Below are 23,290 nucleotides of genomic sequence, written 5' to 3'. Positions count from 1 at the left end.
GATGTTATCTTCGATTGACGTTCGACAATTCTTCTCTTTATCTGAGCATGGAATCGACAATGTGAATGAACTCACGATAAAGAACGAAAAATTTAATCTTCTACTTTTTCATTGAATAAAATAATTCAAACAAGACAAAAAAAATAAATAGTGGAGAATAGTTTGAATTATTGGTGAAAATAGCAAAGGATGGTGACATATTAATGTATATTTCACATATTAATGTATACAAGCTGGCTTAGGCCGGCAACCCATGTTAAATTCACATGTTTTCTATATAAATTATTAATACTTATTAAAAAAATGACAAAACATTCTTCTATTATGCAATACTTCTATTTATTTCATACTATTTGCTGATTTGATCGTTCATCGAAAATAATCTAAATATATAATTTTTTTAGATTTTATTTAAAAATTTACATTGTATATATTATTAGTTTGATAATTAAAATACTTTTAAATTTTTAGATAATTTATGAATGGTAATTAAAAAGTGATCATGTAAAGTTGGTAATAATTGTTTTACTTGCATCAATCTATAGTCAAATCTTTGGAAAAAGATTTGTATAGATTTCATCATAAAAAGGTAATAATATCCTTTTTTCCTTTTCCAACAATAAAAAAAAAAGGTAAACTTTTTTTTAATCTTTTTGAATTGTTATGTAAAGAACAAATAATTCAAGTACTTTTAAGAGTTAGTAAACGGATTCTAAATATCTCGTCTTAGAAAAATATTTATTATCAGAACGAATTCAAATAAGATATTTTTTTCAAAAAGATTATCATTGTGTAAGATTAATCAACTAATATATCATAATAAAGTTTTAATACCAAACAAAAAAGGTAGTAAAGTACTTAATTTCAATCAAATCTAAAGATTTTCACCAAACTCTTTAATAGATTAGTACGTGGACGAAAATAGAAAGAAAAAGAAAAAATATCACTTTACAAGATTAAGTTCCATTTAATTAAGGTACCCCACATAAAATATCTAAAAATTTATTTACATTCGATATTTTTATCAACTCATATTAACATAATTCAATGAGTTAATAATTTATATTTTTAATAATTAACTAGTATCAAGTGAAAAAAATATATACATATCAAATATGACTTTATCATCAATTTGATATAAACACCTATATTTATCAATTTATTTCGATATTTTTCCTGTTCGGTATCCGTAATGTAGCTTGACTATTTGAATTTTACGTAAAAAAGAACAATTATCACATGCACGCCCTAACAAAATCGACTCACAACTCTTCATTCAGTTAACTTCAAACCCAAAATCTCTAGAATATTAATTATTTCATCACAAACCTTCGAACTCGACTAAAAAAAATCTCACATTGAAATAAAAACGATTCTAGATAACGACAACCCGCGACTCCATATCCAACATAATTCGAATCCAAAATTTCAGGTACTATTAATCAGTAACCACCCTACAACAAATCTTGAGACTCGAGTAAATATAAATCTTAATCTAATAAAAGAGTCTATTCGAAATAAAACGTCTTTTAACAAAGACAACTCATGACTCTATGCCGAATAAAAATTGAATCGATTATTTACCACTTCACGACGACCCTCGACGGAAAAAGAGAGGGAGAGAGTAACACAAGGCGGGAGTTTCAAGAAAAGGTAAAAAGGAGAAAAAGATTCAATTTTTATCTCAACTCTCCTTTTATAGTACTTTGTCAAATTGTACGTGCCGGCCTCTTCCTTCTCAATTTCTCCATTAACAAGTACTTTTTTTTCTCTTCTACAAACGTGAATCCCTCTTTCTACAATCTTCTTCATCAATTTCTGTATCATTTTCACCATTTTTTGGTTTCTGGGTGTTGTTTTTTTCTTGAAAAAAATGGCGACTTCTGGTGCTACTACTGGTAGACCATCATCTTCACATAGGTCTGAAAGGTTACCTCCTAATCATGGTTCAAATAATCATGGTTCTGGAAGAAATGGGGTTGCTAATTTTAGTGTTAATAACCAACAACAGCAGCAGCATTCGCAAAATTTGCGTTCGAAAAATGTATCAGCTAATTCAAGGCGTTCTGTTACACCCACTTCAAGAAATCGGTCTCCACCTCAGGAGAATGATCCAGGTTTTGATTTTAGTTGTTTTAATGCTTTGATGGTTAGATTGTGTTTATGATTTTTGAATTTTGAATTTTGTTGTTGTTTTTTGTGGAAAGATTGAATTTTTTTGTGTTTCTAGAACTTTGTGGTTTTTGTTTAGTTTTATAGATATTGAGGAATGAGTTGTAATCAACAACAATGACGAGATATCCGGTGTAGTTCCATAAGTGGGGTCTGGTTCGGGGGAGGTAGAGTGTAAGCAGACGTTACCTCCGCCTCGAGAGCAGAGGTGAAGCCAGGATTTAGAATTTATGAGTTTGAGATTCTAGTTCTTTAAAGTAGTTACTGGGTTCTAAATGTATAATTTGTATATATTCAAAAGTTCTTTTAATAGTAAATACAGAATTTGGAGGAAAGCTAATGTGTTTGGCTGAATCCACAATCAGTGAGCTGGCGCAGCGTCTGCTTGGGAGGTAGAGAGGCTGTTTCCAGTAGACCCAGGATTGAGTTGTGATGTTCTTGAATATTCAGAAATGAAGTTGGTGGTGTGACAGTTGTATCATATTTTTTTTTCAGAAAAAAGGGTCCTTCATGTCTGAAAAAAGGGGAAAAAAAGAAAGCAGAAAAGCTAAGTTGAATTTGGGATGTGAATATGATTTTTTGTTTTTGTTTTATCTGCACGTTAGATTTGAAGTGTTTGAAGATAGTTGTTCTCCAGCTAGATTTGGGTGATGATATGTATTTTGATTAGCAAATTTTGGAAAATCTGTAAAGTGGAGTAGTCATTTAACGCATGATAATTCTGCTCACTTTATTGGTGCAAGTAAATGTGCTGAAAAATTTAGGGATCAATGAATCAACTGTACCTCAATCTCAAACTAGTTTGTATCGAGTATATGAACTCTTTTTTTATTCTTCCTCTCTATTGAGGGTAATACTATTGTCCGTTAAATGTTACAGTGGATGCTAAAACAGATTGTAATTTCAGGAAAAAAAGTACTCCCTCTATCCCATTTTATGTGGCACCCTTTACTTTTTACTCCGTTCCAAAAAGAATGTCACCTTACTATAACTGGAAATAATTTAAATTTAACATTTTCATTTTACCGGTATCGAAATGATTTACCGCCACACAATATTTAAAGATTGTTTAGACCACAAGTTTCAAAAGTCTTCCTTTTTCCTTAAACACAGTGCCAAGTCAAATGGTGCCGCATAAAATGTGACAGAGGGAGTAGTTTTTTCATCACACTTCTGATAAGGCTCTTCTATTGCACACGAAAATCATAATAGGAGCAAGATATGGCCTCCTCTTCCGAATACACACGAGGTTGATGATTTAATGTGGAGACTATTTGAATGTAATTTTTAGTTGTGGATAGCAGATAGGAGAATGTCAGTTTATTGGCAAAAATTTGGTCATCTTCTAAATTATCAAAAGAAGAATCATTTTGTTGTTTTCAGGTTCCAATTAAAAGGCTACAGTTTACTCGGGAATGTACTTGTTAGCTGCGTAATATCTTTTTTCCAGATAATATAGATTTGCTTATCTTCCGCTTCTAAGGTTCACCTTGTGCCCACTTTGGCATGACTAATAAAGGAACTTTTAAGGTTTGATTGGTAGGAATACATGGATGATCTACAAACCAAGTACTGTGCAGAAGAAAATCAGCTTTTGCACGAATCTACCTCTGAAAACCCACATTAGGATATTTAAAATTATCTACTTTACAACCCGCTTTTATACCATGTCACATTTCTATTTTAGAGTTGTTATATGCAATGATGATCTCATCCAAATTCTTTTGTGGGGATTGTAATAAGTATGCAATTGTAAGATATGTTTTACTTGTTGTATATTACTTTATGCCATCATTAAGTTTGATCATTTTCAAAATCACACAACACATTTTAAGCAAATGTAACAAATTTCCTAGAACCTGGAAGAGTTAGAGTTGCCATCAGAGTTCGACCAAGAAATTCCCAGGAGCTTTCAGATGCTGATTATGCGGATTGCGTTGAACTGCAGCCTGAGGTGATTAACCTCTAGAGTGCATTTGCATGGCTGTTTATCTTCCCCTCTATCTTTGTAATTCATAATAACTTACTAAATCAATCAAACTACTTCCCAAATTATGCAGCTCAAGAAGTTAAAGTTGAGAAAAAATAACTGGAATTCTGAGTTTTACAAGTTTGATGAAGTTTTTGCTGAAAGTGCATCACAAAAGCGCATATATGAGACAGTTGCAAAGCCTGTAGTTGAGGTAAGTGGTACAGTGACAACGATAATCAGTTGAACTATATGTAGAAGTGTATTATGCTTTCACAGAAAGAATCTCTCATTAATGTCCATAAAACTTCTTGGTGATAATTCAGTCATGAAAGCTAGTAACTTTTGATTATGAGTGTTGTGATATATTTTTATTGGAGCATTTATGTTATTTGGTTTTGTTGATGATGAGTAATAATAGCTCGGCTATGAGATGTAGTTAGTTATGCATATAATTCACTTGACTTGGGAAGACATAGTTTACTCTTCACTCTTGTATTCAATAATTATGCCATTGAGTTTTACCACGATGGACATTATCTGTTGTAATAGCTTCCAGTTTCTAATCAGATCTCTGAATGCCCCATTAGTTAACTAGGCGTTAGAAAAAACTTATTGAAAAGAAAAAAGAAAGTAAGGTGCAGCTTCGTGCAACACGAACTTGAATCATCACGTGGCTGTTAAAGCAAGCTAAGCTTCATAGCCCTGGAAAGCGATATCAGTCTTTCATGTAGGCATTTTATTGAAACCTGCCAAGTGATAGTCATTCCTGGCCTTTTTGAGATTCATTCTTTCCAACCACGAAAAAGATCAAGAGGGGTCCAAAAGCCCCCAAAGAACAGAAACTGAATTTCCCGGAAACATTTACCTCAAGACAGAGCACTTGCTTCTCTGCCTTTCCATAAGACATATCCCTTCCCCAAGACAGACATCAATATCATGCTCCTGTTCTGTGAGACGTGCTCTGGCTACTTTCTTTTTGTTTACTAATATTTTGTCACTATTATTAACTTATATAGACTTTATTTTGAACTTAATTGAGGTAGATTGATAATAGTCAGAGTTGAATGGTATTTATGTTCAGCTAGAAAAGAATGTGGAGAAGTTCTAAAGATTGTTCAGTTTAGTTGATTGTCAAAGTGATTTGCATCTCTTAAAGTTTATGTCATCCTAAATACATGTCAAAGTGATCAATTAAAGGTCTATTAGATATTAATGTTGTGAACTAATGTTGGTGAAAAATATGCTACATTCCTCGATCTCAATATTCAAGGAGCAGTAAAACATGAAATCTATTATTAGCAGGGTTTATGTGGCTGTCTATTTGAATAAAACCTACAGAACCTTTATTTATGTGATACAGCTATGATCTCTTCCCTTTTTTTTTAATTTTACATTTTAAGAAAGCAAACCGTTGTTGGATTTTGTTTCTAACTATTTTTACGTGTTTAATCTGCAAAAAAAAATTGATTAATTTTGCAGAGCGTGTTGAATGGGTATAATGGGACAGTTATGGCTTATGGTCAAACAGGTACTGGCAAGACTTATACAGTTGGTAGATTGGGTAAAGATGATGTATCAGAGCGTGGCATCATGGTTAGAGCTTTGGAGGACATTATTGTCAATACAACCCCCTCATCTGATAGTGTGGAAATGTCCTTTTTGCAGGTATTCGTATGGGTTAACTTGATGAAATTTGTTTGTATAAGTATCTATTGTTGCGTCTTGTGTAGTAGACCACTACATTTAAACTTATGAAGATACAGACATGCATTGATGCAAATTATTGCATCCATGCACACTGAGAGAAAAAGCAAAGAAAAATGCAAGAATGTGGATCTTTAATGATGTTAGTAGGTTTTATTGAGCAGTTCGCATTTGCATTTGAAAAATTTAAACACAATGCTTGTTCATTTGGCATAAATTTTGTTGAATAACTTGAATTTTAACTGCTAATGTCACATTCGACACTGTTGGTGTATTAGTGATAACCAACATCAGATGTTTCTATTGTCTTCTTGACATCCCTGATTTCTTCTTAGAGGCAAAATTTCTCCTTCTACTGCCCAACTCTAGAGAAAGGTTGTCTGACCTTGGCATTAGGATGTAGCCATTGCATCTGATCAGGAGAAGGGAAACATGTAAGGGAATTGGCCGACAGGTGGATTTCCCTTAACAACACAATACTTGTTTAAAGTCCTCATATTCTTTCGAATTGGTTAAGGCTTACACATAGATCTACAAAGCAAGTTCATGTGATAGCATTATCTTGAAATTTTGCTACTCGTATATAATATTGTTACTATTCTCAAGAAAAAGCATTATCTTTAAACTATTCTTCAATGAGCAGATACTTCTCCGGTAAGGAGGTGTGAGAGGTTGGCTATAAACGGAGCTAGGACAGGTTGATGTAGGTCAAAGAAAAACTAGGGGGAGGTTATTAGATAGGACATGACCCAACTCCAACTTACCGAAGACATGACCCTAGATAGGAAGGTATGAATGTCAAGGATTAAAGTAGACAGTTAGTAGTTAGCCGTGTGTTGTCGCTACTTTATGTGGGAGAGGCAGGTGGCTAGCCTCATACCCTCCCCTTAAATTAGTAGTAGTAGTTAGTGATCGCGTAGTTTCTTATTCTTCAATGTATGGTACTATCTCTGTTTCATTTGCTTTGTATTTTGCTATTTTTCTATCGTATTTCTCTTTTTCACAAAAACTTCTCTTTGAGCAGAGGGTCTATCAGAAACAATTACTCTACCTCCACAAAGGTAGGGGTAAGGTTTGTGTACATCCTCCCTCCCTAGACCCAACTTGTGGGACTACACAGATTATGTTGTTGTTGTCCAATGCTAAGTTCTGTTGGGAGTTAAAGATTAAAAGATATTGTTCTGGTTGGTGGACCTGTTGATGATGGTCCATGCTGAAATAAGTGGTAATTTTGTCAGTCCTAATCCTTATAAATATCACATGAAGCATGAGTTAGCTTTTGGCCGCTGAGTTAGTCTCAAGGTCATTTACATGATATTAGAGCCAGGTCCTTCCTTGTTTGGGTCTCAATGTTATATTGTCCACACTCTAGTTAAGTCTTGGCATGAAAAGGGGTGTAAAAGTCCCACATCGATTGGGGAATGAACTAGTCGTCTGTTAATATGGACTTGACCAATCCTCCCTTTAGGGTCTAGTTTTTGGGTTGAGTTAGACACAAGGTTCATATGCTTACACTTCTCAATTGTGTAGCTTGATGACTGATGACCAATCCTAGCTTTTGAGGTTCAATATTTGATAGAGTGGTCACTATAAATTTCATGTTGATCTTTAGGCTATGAACTCTACAGACATTCAGGATCCATTAAATTGAATGCATAAGTAACCTTTTGAATGAATTGATTCGTCAAGTTTTACATGTTAGTATAGAGAGATGTCCAGTACCCATCATAACTATTTTAAATTCGTAAAGATTTGAGACGCCAGTCCTGTTATAGTGATTAAGAACCTTTAGAAATGGTTGTACTGTCACATGGTCAGACTTTTCAATTAGAAAAAGAAATATGTCAAGAGCAACTTTCCAACATTACTGTACCTTATTGTCCGCCTAGGATATTTTCACCCACTTACTTTTTAAAGTCAATAGTACATCATTAAATCTATCAGGAAAAAGTTATAGCAATAGTGGTGTAAATTTTTCCATACATATGTTTCTTCAGAATACTTACTAACATTTATAATTTACGCAACAGTTGTACATGGAGTCTATCCAAGATTTGCTTGCTCCTGAAAAGATAAACATTCCAATTGTCGAAGATGCTAAGACTGGAGAAGTATCTGTGCCTGGGGCTACAGTGGTTAAGATTCAGGATCTTGACCATTTCTTGCAACTTCTGCAAATTGGAGAAGCCAACCGTCTTGCGGCAAATACTAAGTTAAATACCGAATCATCACGAAGCCATGCAATTCTTATGGTATAAATTAAAATTTCCTAAGCTATTCTCTTATGGAAAAAAAAGTTGGGGATACACAACTAAATTTTGGACGTTCTCCTGTTCCCTCTCATGCATTTAGGACCATAATATAAGGTTCCAGGGAAAGAATATGAAGGTTGCAAATTAACAAGCCACCTAAAAAATCTACAAGCTCATCTAATTCCTCTATACAATTTTCTTTGTGCCAAAACAATATAGGAACAATGCAGTTCCATTTCACATCATGAATGGACTTAATTTTATCTTCAAAGCATCTACCATTTGTCTCCTTCCATACTGCCCACCAAATGCAGGAAGGTATTATCCTCCACTTTTTCTGACTCTTGCTGCCCCCTCTTCTAATCCAGCAGCTCATCAGGTCTGCAGTATGTTCAGGCATTGACCACTTGATCTCTGTGAGACAAAAGAACAAGTTCCAGAGTTGTTTCATTGCACAAAACACACCTTGAATTGTAGGGTTGAGTTAGGTTCAATGTCCATTTTCTTTACATGGCATAGGAATTAGACCGTTTCCTATTTTTGGTTTATGCAATGTTGGATTCACATGTTCTTTTGTTTGTGTCTGGGAGCTTCTAGCCCTGGGTGTGTGGGAGGGTGTGAGAGTGTCCGATATTGGTAAAGGAATGCAAGGCTGTCTCCTTTACATGGTCTCGGTCAACTTCTATTTCATAAACTATTTTGGGATTAAGTTAAGGACCAGTTTGATTTCCTTACATGGTCTTACAGATAAATCCATTCTTCTTCTTGGTTTGTCCAGTTTTGGATTCATGTTTTATTTTTTCCACGCTCCAATATTGTCCTGGTATCTTGGAGGTTGTTAGAGTGTCCCATATTGGTCACGGGATGTGCGTGACATAGTTTGTTGAACTGTAGCATGCTTTTAAAAAGATTAAATCTATTACAAGGCAGGTAACTTGTCTATTAATTTAACCTTATTCTCCTTCTTTTACAGGTTAACATCCGTAAATCTGTTAAAAATGATGAAGAAACCGACTCATCTTTTCAAGAGAAAGACAGCAAAACTGACAGACATGGCAATCAGATGCCTATTGTTCGTAAAAGCAAGCTACTAATAGTTGATCTTGCAGGATCAGAGCGAATAGACAAATCTGGTTTGTTATTATATCATTCACACTTACCAGTTCTTTTTGATTTCTTATTTGACGTATTCACACATAAGCTGTTTCTGGGAGGTAGGGATATTGTGGTAATGTGGTATGGAAGCATGCAATGTATGTTCATGTGTCTCTTACTTTTTTTTGGTTCATGCTCTAGATTAATAAACAATCATATTTGACTGCCTTGCAGGGAGTGAAGGTCGCTTGTTGGAAGAGGCTAAGTTTATTAATCTGTCTCTTACTTCTCTGGGAAAGTGTATAAATGCACTGGCTGAGAACAGTCCTCATATACCTACAAGAGATTCTAAATTAACACGACTTCTTCGAGATTCATTTGGAGGTTATTCAAAGTTTTTTCTTTAGTTTTTATTGTTCTTAATTTAACTAATTTAGATCTCAAAATATTTGCCCATCACCTTGCATAGGATGTTTGCGAGTAACTGTGCTTTTATTCATTGAACTTTCCCTGTTATGTGTGATTGTTTGGAAGTAAGTATGTTCTTATGCCCTTTCCTTTCACTCTAATGTGCGACTTTTTGTACATGAATTACTTGACCTCTCAGTGCGTGGAGTTGGTTATTTCTAGCTTTTCACTAATATGTAATATCTTAAATCTTTAATTGACTTTGTCATTTGCTACATGCAGTTAGACATTAGTAAGACGTATCCTGACCCAAGGATTATGGTCTGAATACTCTATTTAATTTTAAAAAATCTATTATTTAGCCTCTCAAATAGATTTTTTTTACTATGACCTCAAATAATTACCCTACATCCACCATGGGAGACCAGGGTTCAATTTGCAACAGAGTAAAAAGAACACTAATTAATTTCTTTAGAATTGCATACCTTGGCGGGTAAAGTTAGTCAGTACTTGTGTTGGTTGGAGGTAGTCTCTGCCATTACAAAAAGAACTCCGTTCCACCACTACCTGTCCCTTAGTGATTTCTTCAGTTAACATCCGCGTTTTCAACAATATATGGTCCTTGTGAAGTCATAAAGATGATAACAAAGTTGATCCAAGCTAAAAATTGGTAAAATGAATATATATGTGGGCTTGCATATGAGAAAGAGTGAACCTTCTACGTTGAATGAAATTTATTGTGGTGGCTATGGAATAGAGAAGCTTTGTTTAGAGAAACGGGTTATGGGATTTCAGATTGTATGTTGTATGTGAAAAAATAGTAGCTACTGCAGATAACCTGTGATTAATATCTGTTCCGTCCTTTCCTCAAAGCTAAAATAATCCTAGGGTGTAAGTTTGTATTATGTGAATGCTATTCTTGTCTTTATGGGTATTTTCTTATTAATATAAGCTAATGAAACAGGTTCTGCACGAACTTCACTCATAATAACCATTGGACCATCTTCTCGACATTATCCAGAGACCACAAGCACAATAATGTTTGGACAAAGGGTGAGATTTCTATTCTTTTATTATGTGTGGCAGTTTTTTTTTAGTCCTTTGGCCTCTCAAGTCTCAACTGTCGTCAGTTTTCCTACTGAATACTTGAGCATCTGTCATCTCATCTTTAATCTGATTCCGCAAAGTCTCATGCTTTAGACTTCCCTTTGTTCTTTCCATCTAATAGCAGTTTCGATAAGCCGTATCTCTCATATCTAAAGAGTGTTCACCATTTGGTCTAACTTGTATTTAAAAACAGAGAAAAATAAGTACTACTTCCAGTGGTGGATAAAAATTCTTATCCCGATACAAGAGATTCAGTCAACTTGATTATTGTCGCTCTTTTGAATGCTTAAGCTCTCTTTTGTCTATAGAAAGAAGTAGTTTTGAAAGCATAATGTACTATGCTGCATTCCTTTTTCTGTTTATCATATGAACTGATGTACAAAGAGCCTTCCTATAAGAAGCTAAGCACTTATGAAAGAGAAATATAATCTTTTAATAGCTTTTCTTGCCAAAAAATTGTCATTGGCTGCTTTTTCACTCCTTGCTAACCATGACATGACAGACCACATCTCTGCCAATTTATGATCCAGAAGTTGTGCGCTTCTGCTGGTATATTATATCTGGACATGTGCTGTTTTATAGTTGACACTTCAAAGCTTTCATGCCACATGAGCTAGCATTAATTGTTTTATACAGGCCATGAAAATAGTTAACACGGTGAAGTTGAGAGAAGAATTTGATTACGAGAACTTATGCCGGAAGCTAGAGACTCAAGTGGAGCACCTCACTGTGGAGGTTGATAGGCAGCAAAAGTTTAGGGCAAATGACCGAATGGCTATGGAAAAAAAACTAAGAGAGTGTCAAAAGTCATTTACTGAAGCAGAAAGAAGTATAGTTGCCAGGTCCGAGGTAATCTTTTGGCCTCTTTTTTCTATCTTTCAGGATCTATCGCCTTCGTTCTCTGAGGTTGAGCTTGCTAAAAGAAGAAAATCCTTATAGCATATTGTCCTTCCATATTTCATCTCATTCTAGTGGGGCAGTGAACTGATATTATTTACTTCCATGCTTTCAATGTCCCTGGATGCGTTATTTCATCTGCAGGTTCTAGAGAAAGAAAATAGTCGCCTGGTGTCAGATATGGAAAAACTGTTGGAGGAGTTGAATTTCCAGAAGCAACAGATCAATTCGATGAAGAATGAGAATTTGAAGCTAGAATCAGATTTGAAGAATAACAAGGTTCATGGGCAGAGTCCTAATCTCTACAAACTTTTAAATTTCTCATACCAGTGGCTAAAGCTCCTAAATATGTCTCGTCTATTTTCAGCTTCTGGAGAAAGAGAATGGTCGTTTGAAATTGGAGTTGGAAAACGTACTGAAAGATATCATCCGAGACAAAAATCATAAAAAATTCTTGCAGGATGAGGTTGCACGCCTAGAAATGAGTTTAAAGCATAGCAAGGTATCTAGTATCGATCAATTATGCTCATTCAACATACTTCTGAAATTAGATTTAAAGCTGTGGCAATGAATTGAGCTATGTATTTTCGGAAGCATTTATACTAGATATTCTAAGTCCCATGTAGACTCATCTCAGTAAAGAAGAACTGAGACTGTCGAGGTGATTTTCTGATGTCTGGCGGTCTAGCTTCTTCAGAAGTTCGAATATATACTGTGACCTGTATTGACAGACTATTTCAACTTGACATTATACCTTTTTGTTCCTTTGAGTTTGCCCCTTCTCTACTGAAAGAGACTGGCCCAATCATACAACTGTTGGAAGTTATATAGAGCTCTGTCTTTATCCTTTTATGTATTCTCCTCTCCCTATCCTTCTGTTGAATTGTTGGAATTAGCAATTAAGATACATATGTACCTACATGATAGTGTATCATTAGTGTCCAACATTGGATAATATTTTACGTTGTACAAAGGTGCTATAAATAAGTCACCTGTAAGAAATGTTTCTTTTCTGGAAGCCTCAGCGAAAAAGACAGCTTAAAAGTAACAAGGTTCTAAAAGAAAGACAAGCCTTAAAGCAACTAAAGCTAGGAAGGTAGGTTAAAGTGAATAGTCTTTCTTATCCGAAACCAAGCAAGACAACAAGGAGGATTTTAGGCAACTCACTCTTTTCGAGATGGGTTTCCTTGCAGATGTGTCTACTTGTTTTCCTATTCAAGTTCTGGTTCGACTTTCATAAAGTTCAGATTATTATTGCCACTACTTAGCAAGCACCGGTTAAAAGGTCAAATGGTTTATTTTTCTTAACTTAAGATGAGTTAGGTTCTTTAAAATGTGCTTGTGGAAATTGCAAGTATTACTTGATGTGATGATTTGAAGTAGTTGGCGTTTTGGAGATTTGAAACTTAATTTGCTATATGGTGATGATTTTGAGATTATTTAGTAGCTCCGCATCTAGTTTTCTATCATAAACTGGACATGTTTCCATTGGATCAGTTGAGTCACTAATCTTGTTGTTTTGGTGTTTGTAGCAACAACAATCTGAGAATTCGTCATATCAGAAAGTACTTGCCGAGAACACCCAAATGTATGAGAAGAAGATAACTGATCTGATGAAGCAATTACAAGATGAGCGTGCTCGTTCTGAAAGTGCTGAACAACAATTAGAACTGATGAAGGAGCAATTACCTGGCCTTCAGGAATTAATGCAGGTGGACCATTTATACCGGAATGCTCTTTTTTCTTTATAAGACATCAACTTGCGATTCTATTTCTGAATCCATAGCTCCTACTATGATTAATTTTTCAGGTTTTCTAAGCCAGAAAATACAACTTACACGTACTTTAGTTAAAAGCCTATAACTAATATGTGGAGTGAAGTTAATCTAATTTTCTTTTTTCGTCATACTGAAACTAACCAGGAGCCGATTTTAGTTTCTATTTGTTCTAGGTTGCTATGAAAAAGTATCTAATTTTGTTTTTGTTTTTGTTTTTTGTTTTTTTTGTCCCTAAAAGCACCATCAAAAGGAAGCATCTATGTATCAGAAGGAACTTGCAGACACTACTCTGATGTATGAGGAGAAAATAGCACAATTAGAACAACAGCTAAAAGAGGAGCATGCTCGTGTTGAAAATGCGAAGGAACAACTACATGCAATTGAAGAACAATTTACAGACCATGAAACCTCAACAAAGGTAAAGCTGAATAACCATTTAGCCTCTGTACTATTTGGATAATCTATAGGATGCGATCTGAAGCATCTTCATGATTCTCACTCTTATTCAGTTGACAAAGTTGACTTAGCCCGTTTGATTTTATAAGGATTAAGATGTTTGCATGTGAATACACATCTAAATATTAAGATATTGCATCTAAATTTTGAATCAAATAATTAAGACAGTTCTTTATTTTGTTGAAACTGGTAACTTTAATTAAGACAGTTTGTTCTCAACCTCTCAATGTATAAATAAATAGATAAAGTGGAGCAATATTCTTGACATGGTATTTAAGTAGACAAAACTGCGGCCGTTTACACCACTGCCCTTTCATCAAATACTTTACACGCTAGTCAGGATAAAGCCAACAAGAGAATGTTGAAGGCATACTAAAATGACAAGAATTATGGTTTTAATTAGGGGGGTAGAAAAATCCTAGTGAAGGCTCAACAAGAAGGCATTCAAAATTGAGGGCTTAACTCAACCATAAAATAGCTCATAACGTAAGGATTGTCCAAGACAATATAAGGAGACAAACAACAAATCCTTCAATTTATGTGTCCTAATACCCGATCCCAGCACGCCCAGGCATGCCAATTAGAGTATGCATCACATAGTATTGAGGCCCAAAATTGGGACATAAAATAACAAGAATGGACCTGACTATGATACTATGTTATACTAGAGAGACTTGAAACGGAAGCTTGACTATTTCCCATAAGCTTGGTTGTGGATTTATAGTCGTTACAATATGTAAAATATTGGTTAAGTGTATAACTAAACAATCAGAATTCTAATAACAATCCTAATCAACTCATAATGTAGTCATTTAACATCTTAACAGTGTTAAAGGGGACGAGGTAGACCGAAAATCATTTGGAAGGAAGTTGTCTCGAAACTTGAAAACCCTATAATATCTTGGAATCAATGCAGACTTAGCAAAACATAGGGCACAATGAAGAAGAAGATTTATATAGGTAATTTTAATCAGTTGGGAGTATATGTTTGTCATGTTAATGCGTATACTGTAGGCCCTGTGTTTTCTAGGAGTTTTTAATCCCTATTAGAGATTCTTAGGCCAATAGGAAATATAGGAGAACTTCTTGTACTTCCATTTTATTTTTATTTTTATTTTGTAAAATGTTGGCTTGAGATGAATTTAAACTGGGAATATGGCTAGTGACAATTCATATAGGTGACGCTGAGGAGTAGTTGTTGCAACAGTTTTGGCTTTAATCTTCTACATTATAGTTCTTTTCTGCCTCAATTGCTATTGCTTTTCCGGAATGTAGATTCAGAGGGAAAAAGAGTCAGATGCACTTAGATCAAAATTAGAAGAAATGCATCACCTGTATGAGCCAACTGTGAAGGAACTTCAAGCATTAAAAACAGAATATCAGGCTCTATTATCAGAAAAGGTATGTAAAGCACTTTAACGTTTGTCCACTCAAGGTTCTCATTAATGTTAATTTCACTTAAAATAACTTACCATGCTCACCTTCCCTCCCAACCCTCCTGCAAAAGAAAAAAAAAGGTGAAAGATAACAGCAAGACAGGAAAAATGTTCACCCTACTTATAAGCAAAAAAACATAATTTATGTTGGTGGAAGATTTACTTATAATAATCTTCGCTTTCTCAACATGATCCCTTAGATAGAATTGCATGACGAACTTCACAATGTGAGGCAAACACTTCTAATGGAGGAAAAGCAAAGGAAAGCTGCTGAAAATGAGCTGTTTAATATAAAGAAGTTTGTGCCTGAGAGTGAAGATGGCTTTGAGGTAAGTCCTGTCTTGGGGTTCTTTTGTCTACTATAACGTGGATTGGAGTTAACATCTCATATTTACAGGAGAAGAAGTCATATGTGAAGCAATATACACCCAGTAGATCATTCAATATGCACAGATCAACTGAATCAAGGGAAAGGATTTTTGCCCATCAGAATACAATGTCAAAGATAATTGAAGAAGGTAAACCTCTTTAAATGCTAAAGTCAGGTCGTTCTTGTTATATAATAGCATAATCATGTCTATTTCTTTCTATTTATCTTTTGGATTCTTTAAATTAACTAGGTTTAATGACTTTGCAATTCAGTTGGTGTCCAGAAGATAATCTCTTTGTTGTCATCAGTTGATTTGGACGTCCAAATTCATGCTGTGAAGGTGGTAGCCAATCTTGCAGCTGAAGGTCTGTATAACTAATTGTTTAGTGATATTTAAGTGTCAAAACAATGGTATGTTTGTCAATAGCACTAAACGGAATAGCTTGATAGAAATCTTTATTTGGTATGGTAACTGAAAATGATGGTTCTTTGGCTGCCCAGATAAACTAAATTACCACTTGGGACTTGCAAAAAGCCATGACATTAGCGTTAAGGCATAAAGTTTATGTTGCAAAGTAAAATATCTTCCCCTAAACCTTTAAACACATTAAATGATATGTGCGCATTTGAGGTGAACGACATTAGGTTACTTCTCTGGTTTTTAGGTAGGATTTTTGTGCTTAATGTTATGTGACAACTGTGAATAGGCTAGTAAAAGTTTTTTTTTTTTTGCTACTTGGAGAAATTCAGGAAAATCTCTGCTTGCTTTGCTTTCTTGGGCTCTTAGCTTCTTAATTAATCATTCTTAAACCAGTCAGATCTATTTGCTTTTAATCGTAAAGACCTAATTTCAACATATCTGTTATGCGAACTGTGCGCAAAAGAGGAAGCTAATCAATCAGAATTGACATTGAAGAGAGTGAATGAGAGATATCAGTCCACCATTATATCTCTATGTACTCTTCCATTTCCACTATGTCCATAATCTGATTCAACTCCACAGGACCAAAAGACTGACATGAACAAGTTATTGTCATTTCAGTTGTGAAAAAAGAAATCAACAGATAATACGCAGAGGAAAAACCTGAGTCTTTTTTTCCTAATTTCAGACAGCAATCAGGAAAAGATTGTGCAAGAAGGTGGTTTAGATGCACTTCTCATGCTGCTACAATCATCCCAAAATGCAACTATACTCAGAGTGGCTTCTGGAGCTATTGCCAATTTGGCAATGAATGGTACTTGTGAATTTTCTTCATTACATTCTCGGCTTAGACTAAGAATTTCCTTGATGTGGATTTTATCATTCATTGGAACCTTCTTAATCATGTTTCTGAGCTGGTCATAGGAATAAAATCTTTATACACAATGATAAGTATGAATATGCTATTCATGAATGCTTAGTCATCTTAATTCCAAATTTTCCAGTTAATTGGGCCAAGGAGCTTCGAGTCGTTGACTGGTCTATTTAGAAAACAAGGACAATTGAAAAGGTGGCAAGAATACTCTAGGAAGCTAACAATTAGACAAACAAAAGGAGGTTGCCATCTCCGGAACCACTCTGGATATAGACACTCCTTTGTTTACATCCCCTTCTTCAACTTTCAAAAAGCACAGGAACCTCCTTTAAACCATATATTGTAGAACGTTCAAGTGATAGTAATCTTGTGCATTAACCTGTTTATAATTTTTCATATTTTTTGAAATAGGTAACATATAATAATATATACAAATAAAGGTTGTACAAAGACTGTATAATCATCCATATTATGAATAGATTTTTTCAGAGTAAAGTGTAAACATCAGAGTAGTTGCATCTGTGATCTAAGCTCGCCATGATGTTCTTTCTGGAGGAAAGCAAAGTTTGGCTATTATCCAGTCAGCTCGATGTTTTAACCCTCTGAAATTTCTTTCTCGTTTCACATGAATCTGTTGTTAAGGGCTGATCGATCAAATTTCACTTGTGTTTTAATTTTTCAAATTTTAACCTGTTCAGAAATGAATCAAGGATTAATATCAAGCAAAGGAGGTGCTCAACTTTTAGCCAATACAGCTGTCAAAACTGAAGATGCCCAAACTCTTCGAATGGTAGCAGGAGCAATTGCAAATTTGTGTGGAAATGGTAAGTTCAGGTCATTATCTGCTGTAGTATGTGTAGTCACTCCTGAACACATGATGATGTGCATTGTTGAATTGACTAGTGTGAATTGTTTACTGTGCATTTATGTTGAACATTGATAAGCATCTATGTCATGACAGAAAAGTTACACACTAAATTGAGGGAAGATGGAGCTGTCAAAGCATTGTTAGAAATGGCTAGATCTGGAAATATTGAAGTCATTGCACAGGTTGCCAGAGGATTGGCTAACTTTGCAAAGTGTGAATCGCGAGGAACAATTCAAGGTTTGTGTTGTTCAGACATGGATGTAATTACTGTTTTTCCTGTGAGCAAAAACTTGACTAGTATTGCTTTGTCCAGGACATAGGAAAGGCCGTTCTACTCTTATGGAAGATGGCGTACTGAAATGGTTGACAACCAACTCTAACAATACTTCTTCTTCCACTAGGCGCCACATTGAACTTGCTCTGTGTCATTTGGCACAAAATGGTTAGCTACTTATCCAAACTTATTTCTTGTTATAGCTCTTCTTGTGATTTTAGGAGCTAAAAACAGCTAAACCTTCTGGCGTAGTCGTATACCTTGTCCTTGGCAAGTGTTGGTCTACTCTTGAGGATCTAATGCCTCCTGCCTCAAAAATCTAAATATGAAATTCTTCACAAAACTATCAAAGTAAAGATATCTATTAATAGTGATGCATCTTCTTATGGCTATGGCAGAGGGTAATGCTAGAGATTTTGTGTCAAGTGGAGCATTGGATGAAATTATACGAATATCAAACGAATCTTCACGAGAGGATATACGCAATTTGGCTAAGAAGACACTTAAGTTGAGTTCTACATTTAAAGCTCAAATTAAAGCATAGTGAAGGCAATACTTCACCAATATAACGAAATCCCAGTTTTTTGGGTCTACAGAAGTAGAGCATTATGAAGTAGCCTCTTTTACTAACATGTATTTACAACAATCCTGTATGTAGGCCAACAAAATGTAACTAAGATGCTTTATGATAAATGTTTTTGTAAATTATATACCATTCTTATACATTTACATTGTAATTTTATCAACATCTCAATATCGATGGTAATAAGAAATACTCGTTGATCTAGGATTTGAACATTATGGATCCGAGACCTAGTTTTCACATTTGCAAGAGATTGAAACGTATAGTGAACTTTAAATATATGCAAGATCGAAGCAAAAGCAAATGTGTTGAGATGAATCAATAAGTTATGATCTACATCTGCCCTTGATTCACATGTAATAAAAAATTTAGTTGAATCTTCTCTATTCATTCCACTCGAAACTCTTTAAAAATGTCATTAGGTGCGCGTCTAATCTTCCAAAAAGTATTTTTGAAAGATCAATATTACAGTCCAAGCAATATAACTCAGAACTAGTTCTCATGCTGGCTTTAAAGATCTCGTCGAACAATCAAGATGGTGAGGTATATAACTTGCATACTTTTTCTTAGCCAGTGTGTAGACGATCCACTAAATATCTTTTATTACTGGATACAGAATTTTACAGACATGATTCATTTCATCCAAACTAAAGAAAAACCCTTCATATGAACAAGATGAAAATTAAAGGTTGCCAAAAAATGATGCAGGACACTAAAGAATATGACTACAAAAAGAATAATAACAATAAGTCTAACAGCCCTGACCAAAACAATGAACATTTATGAACATTCAGGTTAAGCTTCTTCCATGAAATTACTTCCAACCATCTATACATATGCCTGCACTTCACAAAGCTCTGCAACATAAAAAGAATCAATCTGCAAACACTCTTGTCTATCAAGTTCCAATGAACGGCAATGTTCTGCACTTCAGTTTGAATTAGCGGGGCAGTACTTCAGCTACACGATCATGTGCATCAGCTGGAATTTCCCTACCCGGAACCTGAACCTTAAGAAGATGAGAGTACCTGAAGAGAAGACATTGAATGTTTGTTTTCATCAACACTTGTAGCCCAATTGCCACATCGATAAGCTGCACTAACATTAAAACTACTTACTCTGCAAATGAAAAAAGGTTCTCATGCTCCGCGATAAATGCAAGTAGGGCCTGAGAAAAGGAACCCAATGATTACACAGATGTTGTAACTAAGAACCAGAAGAACAACATCAGAAAGTTCAACGTCGTGAACTTGCAGACTTGATTACCTCAAATGGCATGTTCAACAGCTCATAGTACGTCCTAACACGGTCTAATCTCAATTGCACAGCTTCACCGTCGATTGAGGGGATAGCAGCCAAAGCCTAAACAACTTGGAAGAAGACAATTAGTTATGCTGTGTGAGAAATAACAACGCAAGCATCCAAGCTAGAAAGAAAAAATGAAAATTACATTGAATCAATGAGTAGACAGATTGGTTCCCTTGAGATGTTAATTTAGAGATCAAACTAATTGAATAGCATTTAGCTCTCTAAATGGAACCACCTTAAAGATTTCAAGGAAAAAGACACCACCTGTTCCAGTGCAATGGAATTACGGCATATTTGCTGAACTCCAAACAGGTTGATAGATTTCAAATCAGCCAAAGCCTAGGAGGCGACAAAGAGAAGAATAAGATGGCAGGTGGTCGGAAATTCAATGAATATCAGAATTTTAATCAACAGAACCGCTCTATGCAGACCTTGATTGATCCATTTGAAGCAACACTACATATACCACCGAATATATAGTTCCGCCTTGATCCTGCAATGAAGGGTGCCATTTCCTCATCCCGGCGTGTTATCTGGATTACAGAAACCAGAGAAAAACAATATGTAATTTGGTTCTTTAACTCTATTCTAATAGAATGAAGAAGTAAATCGTAATGGGCACTAAAATCTTCAATCAGTTGATAACAAACTAAAAAAGAAGCAATTGGAAGAAAGCAAACCATTGACTTAATTCTGAACGAGTAATATGTTAAAAGCAAAAATGGAAGTGTTGTCATCTGGCTTCAATGATTTCTCAAATCTACTGAAAAGCTACACAACAAAACATTGTGGGGTGATTTACTCCTCTGCAGTCCACGCTATTCACGTCTCTGAATGACATTTACTTGTTTTAAAGACCACATGTTTTTAGCTCACACCAAATAAGCTGGTCCCCAGAGCTTAAGTTACTCTTCAAGTGTGTAGAACTTTTTCTTACTGTATAAAACTTTTATCTTCTAAGTGAATTTTCTACTACTCCCTTTGTTTCAGTTTGTTTGTCTTACCTCTTTCCTTTTTAGGCAACTCTTTCATTATAACTGTCCACGTGTAAACCACAAGATTAAAGGGCATTTTGGTACATTCCACATATCTTACTACAAGATTCAGAAGTCCTCTTCACTTTCTTAACTCCGTTTCAAGTCGAAACTAGACAAAAAAATTGAAACATAAGGAGTATTTCTTTATTAATTAATATGACAGATGGTGCACCGAGAAGGTAGACCCTGGAATGAAGTCGGGATTTAAAAATAAAAATAGATGAAACATGATATTATCATACTACCCTCCCAAGAGAATAGTCAGCATTTGAATTTAACACATCTACAAAGTCAAAGTTTGAATCTAAAAGGAGAAGATAGAAAGAGATCATGTGATAGATCACAACATCCACAAATCGTTACTACCATAAGCAGACTTTGTAAGGGTGAGAAAAGAGATCTTTACCAGAAAATGATAGAAGTTATTATACACTACAGACAGCAGAAAAATTTACCAGGGAAGTTATTGAAATTATATAATCATCTGGCTCCTCTGCATCTTGATCGTCCAGGAATTCCTTACTCGTCATTTCCTGTAAAAGAGTTGCTCACACTGTTGGTCGTAAATACTACCCTCTTCTACAACAAAGTTAATCAAAATCACCACTCATGCCCACAAACCTGCAGATGGAAAATAGTCTCCAATTGCATCTCCACACGAAGAACCTTGAGGCAATCAATTGCAAGTTTCCTATATTCTTCAGCAAAAGATGCTAAATCCTTGGGAGGCATACTGCTAGTTCTAGAATGCTTTGGAGCTTTCTGCCCCCCATTATCTTCTACCTGATTAGATGTGCTATGGCAAATCTTCCCAAGCCTGTAATTTGCATCAGAAACAAGCTGACAAGCCATAAAAAGGTATTCAAAGTTCAAATAGAACCTGTTCAGTTGTACCAAAAATTTCATTATATACAAACAATAATCGTCGAAGCTTCCCCTAAATAACAAATGATACATGTAGCCAACCACCGTGGAAAAAGGAAAGAGCTTGTGAGGAAGAGAGCGTGAGACGTCTGTTAGGAGTATCAAAGTAAGACGTCCAATATTAGTTAATTGCTGATTGGTAATGACGAATGATAGGTAAATATGTGGCATCTACCGTGTGCTCTGACTAATTTAGTGGCCCAATAACTAAATGAACACACATATTTTTGCCAATCCTTGTTATGAGTCAGTTACTCAAAAATGCTTGTCCGTGCAGCAGTGCTCTCGCGAACTATGTGAGAACCCATATAAAACTCTGTTCTGCCGACTAAAGCAAACATTTGAAACGAAGAACAATACTGCAAAAAGATTTAAGAACTTGCCTTTCAATTGAGTCAGCAATATATTCCAATGAATCACTTAAAGATGCCAGTAAAATTAGCTTGTTATCATCACGAATCAAGTTTTCCTGCAAAAATGTATGGAAACTAGCTTAGCATATCAAAATAATTGACATTGAGAATTATATACAATATATTTCACTTGCCAAGTTTGCTGAATCAATGTCAATTCTATGCTATCATCAGTCACTCCATTATTTTCAGATTCATCTCATTTATGAGGTAATGCACCAACTAATAATTCTAACTCTTTTCACATTAGTATTCATCTTCCTCTTCTTATTCATTTACAATTAGAATTTCAACGTTGCATTTCTAGTGATACTGATCATCCTGACACAAATATTAAGCCTCTTTAGCTATTGTCTACATAGCCACTGACACTCCACCCCGCCCGCCAAAAAAAACGTCAAAAAGATACCTGTCTGATTGGTCGCAAATTCAATAATGCGTCACTGATTTCCATTTCAACCTCTGAATTTTCACCATTGGCAGCACCATATTCTGTGTTAAGCTCACCAGTTGAGCAGGGTAAACATGCACTAGCTGGATCACGTCGCATCAGATTTTCAATGTCATGTCTGCCTATGAGCATATAACTTTGCTTCTCAAGAACTGCCTGAATAAATAAGATACAGTATTGTCAAGTGCGTATATGGGGAAGAGGAAATTGAGGCAACCTAATAATATTTTACTTCTGTACTCTACTCCATTTTCTAACTGTGCCCCACAAAATGATAGTTTCCCCTTCTCATAAGGTAACTCTCTGGTTTTGGTTGTTGTTTAGAAGCTCTTCATTTAGACATTAACTGTAAAAAAATCTTCTCGTAGAAAACTTTTCTCATCTGGATATATAGTCATTCTGATTAAAGAACAATAGAGAACTAATGCTTCCATTCCATAGGTTATCTTCCAGACAACAATAAATGTTGATCAGATCCCCCCCCCCCCCC

At 35.1% G+C, this 23,290-nt stretch overlaps 2 protein-coding genes across 3 annotated transcripts in view; one reads left to right on the top strand and one right to left on the bottom strand.

The window, feature by feature from the left end:
• The first annotated feature begins 1,873 nt into the window (after positions 1-1,873).
• LOC107005016 (kinesin-like protein KIN-UC) lies at positions 1,874-18,885 on the top strand. 2 transcript variants are annotated; one of them, XM_015203469.2, is made up of 22 exons: positions 1,874-2,117; positions 4,029-4,126; positions 4,233-4,355; positions 5,624-5,809; positions 7,879-8,100; positions 9,074-9,233; positions 9,430-9,579; positions 10,568-10,656; positions 11,347-11,559; positions 11,752-11,886; positions 11,975-12,109; positions 13,140-13,319; positions 13,624-13,803; positions 15,117-15,242; positions 15,478-15,606; positions 15,675-15,795; positions 15,920-16,012; positions 16,757-16,882; positions 17,641-17,766; positions 17,904-18,047; positions 18,124-18,252; positions 18,483-18,885. In XM_015203469.2, exons 1-22 carry the CDS (start codon positions 1,874-1,876, stop codon positions 18,626-18,628), a joined length of 3,255 nt encoding a protein of 1,084 aa, XP_015058955.1. In that variant the 3' UTR covers positions 18,629-18,885. The 2 variants fall into 2 exon arrangements, with proteins under 2 accessions (XP_015058955.1, XP_015058956.1); XM_015203470.2 differs by lacking the exons at positions 1,874-2,117; positions 4,029-4,126 and having other exon boundaries at positions 4,240-4,355; positions 5,673-5,809.
• Positions 18,886-19,243: 358 nt separating this feature from the next.
• The window catches only part of LOC107004660 (exocyst complex component SEC8), a 17,707-nt gene continuing 13,660 nt past the window's right edge, over positions 19,244-23,290 (bottom strand). Inside the window, exons 19-27 of the mRNA XM_015202952.2 lie at positions 22,759-22,956; positions 22,320-22,405; positions 21,634-21,829; positions 21,468-21,545; positions 20,407-20,508; positions 20,240-20,314; positions 19,934-20,029; positions 19,786-19,835; positions 19,244-19,695 (exon numbers count right to left, since the gene is read on the bottom strand). Of these exons, the coding sequence (XP_015058438.1) occupies positions 19,608-19,695; positions 19,786-19,835; positions 19,934-20,029; positions 20,240-20,314; positions 20,407-20,508; positions 21,468-21,545; positions 21,634-21,829; positions 22,320-22,405; positions 22,759-22,956 (969 nt within the window). The 3' untranslated portion in view covers positions 19,244-19,607. The remainder of the gene's footprint in view (positions 19,696-19,785; positions 19,836-19,933; positions 20,030-20,239; positions 20,315-20,406; positions 20,509-21,467; positions 21,546-21,633; positions 21,830-22,319; positions 22,406-22,758; positions 22,957-23,290) is intronic.

Source organism: Solanum pennellii, chromosome 11 (assembly GCF_001406875.1).
Source record: "Solanum pennellii chromosome 11, SPENNV200".
NCBI lineage: Eukaryota > Viridiplantae > Streptophyta > Magnoliopsida > Solanales > Solanaceae > Solanum > Solanum pennellii.
The sequence above is the reverse complement of the archived record's forward strand: the minus strand, read 5'-3'. Positions and strand labels throughout refer to the sequence as shown.

Bases quoted from the DNA above. Each gene is read 5' to 3' on its own strand.
- LOC107005016 (XM_015203469.2), top strand. From the start codon at position 1,874: ATGGCGACTTCTGGTGCTACTACTGGTAGACCATCATCTTCACATAGG. The intron at 15,243-15,477 runs GTATGTAAAGCA...ATGATCCCTTAG, and splicing joins AGGCTCTATTATCAGAAAAG to ATAGAATTGCATGACGAACT. The intron at 18,253-18,482 runs GTTAGCTACTTA...TGGCTATGGCAG, and splicing joins GTGTCATTTGGCACAAAATG to AGGGTAATGCTAGAGATTTT.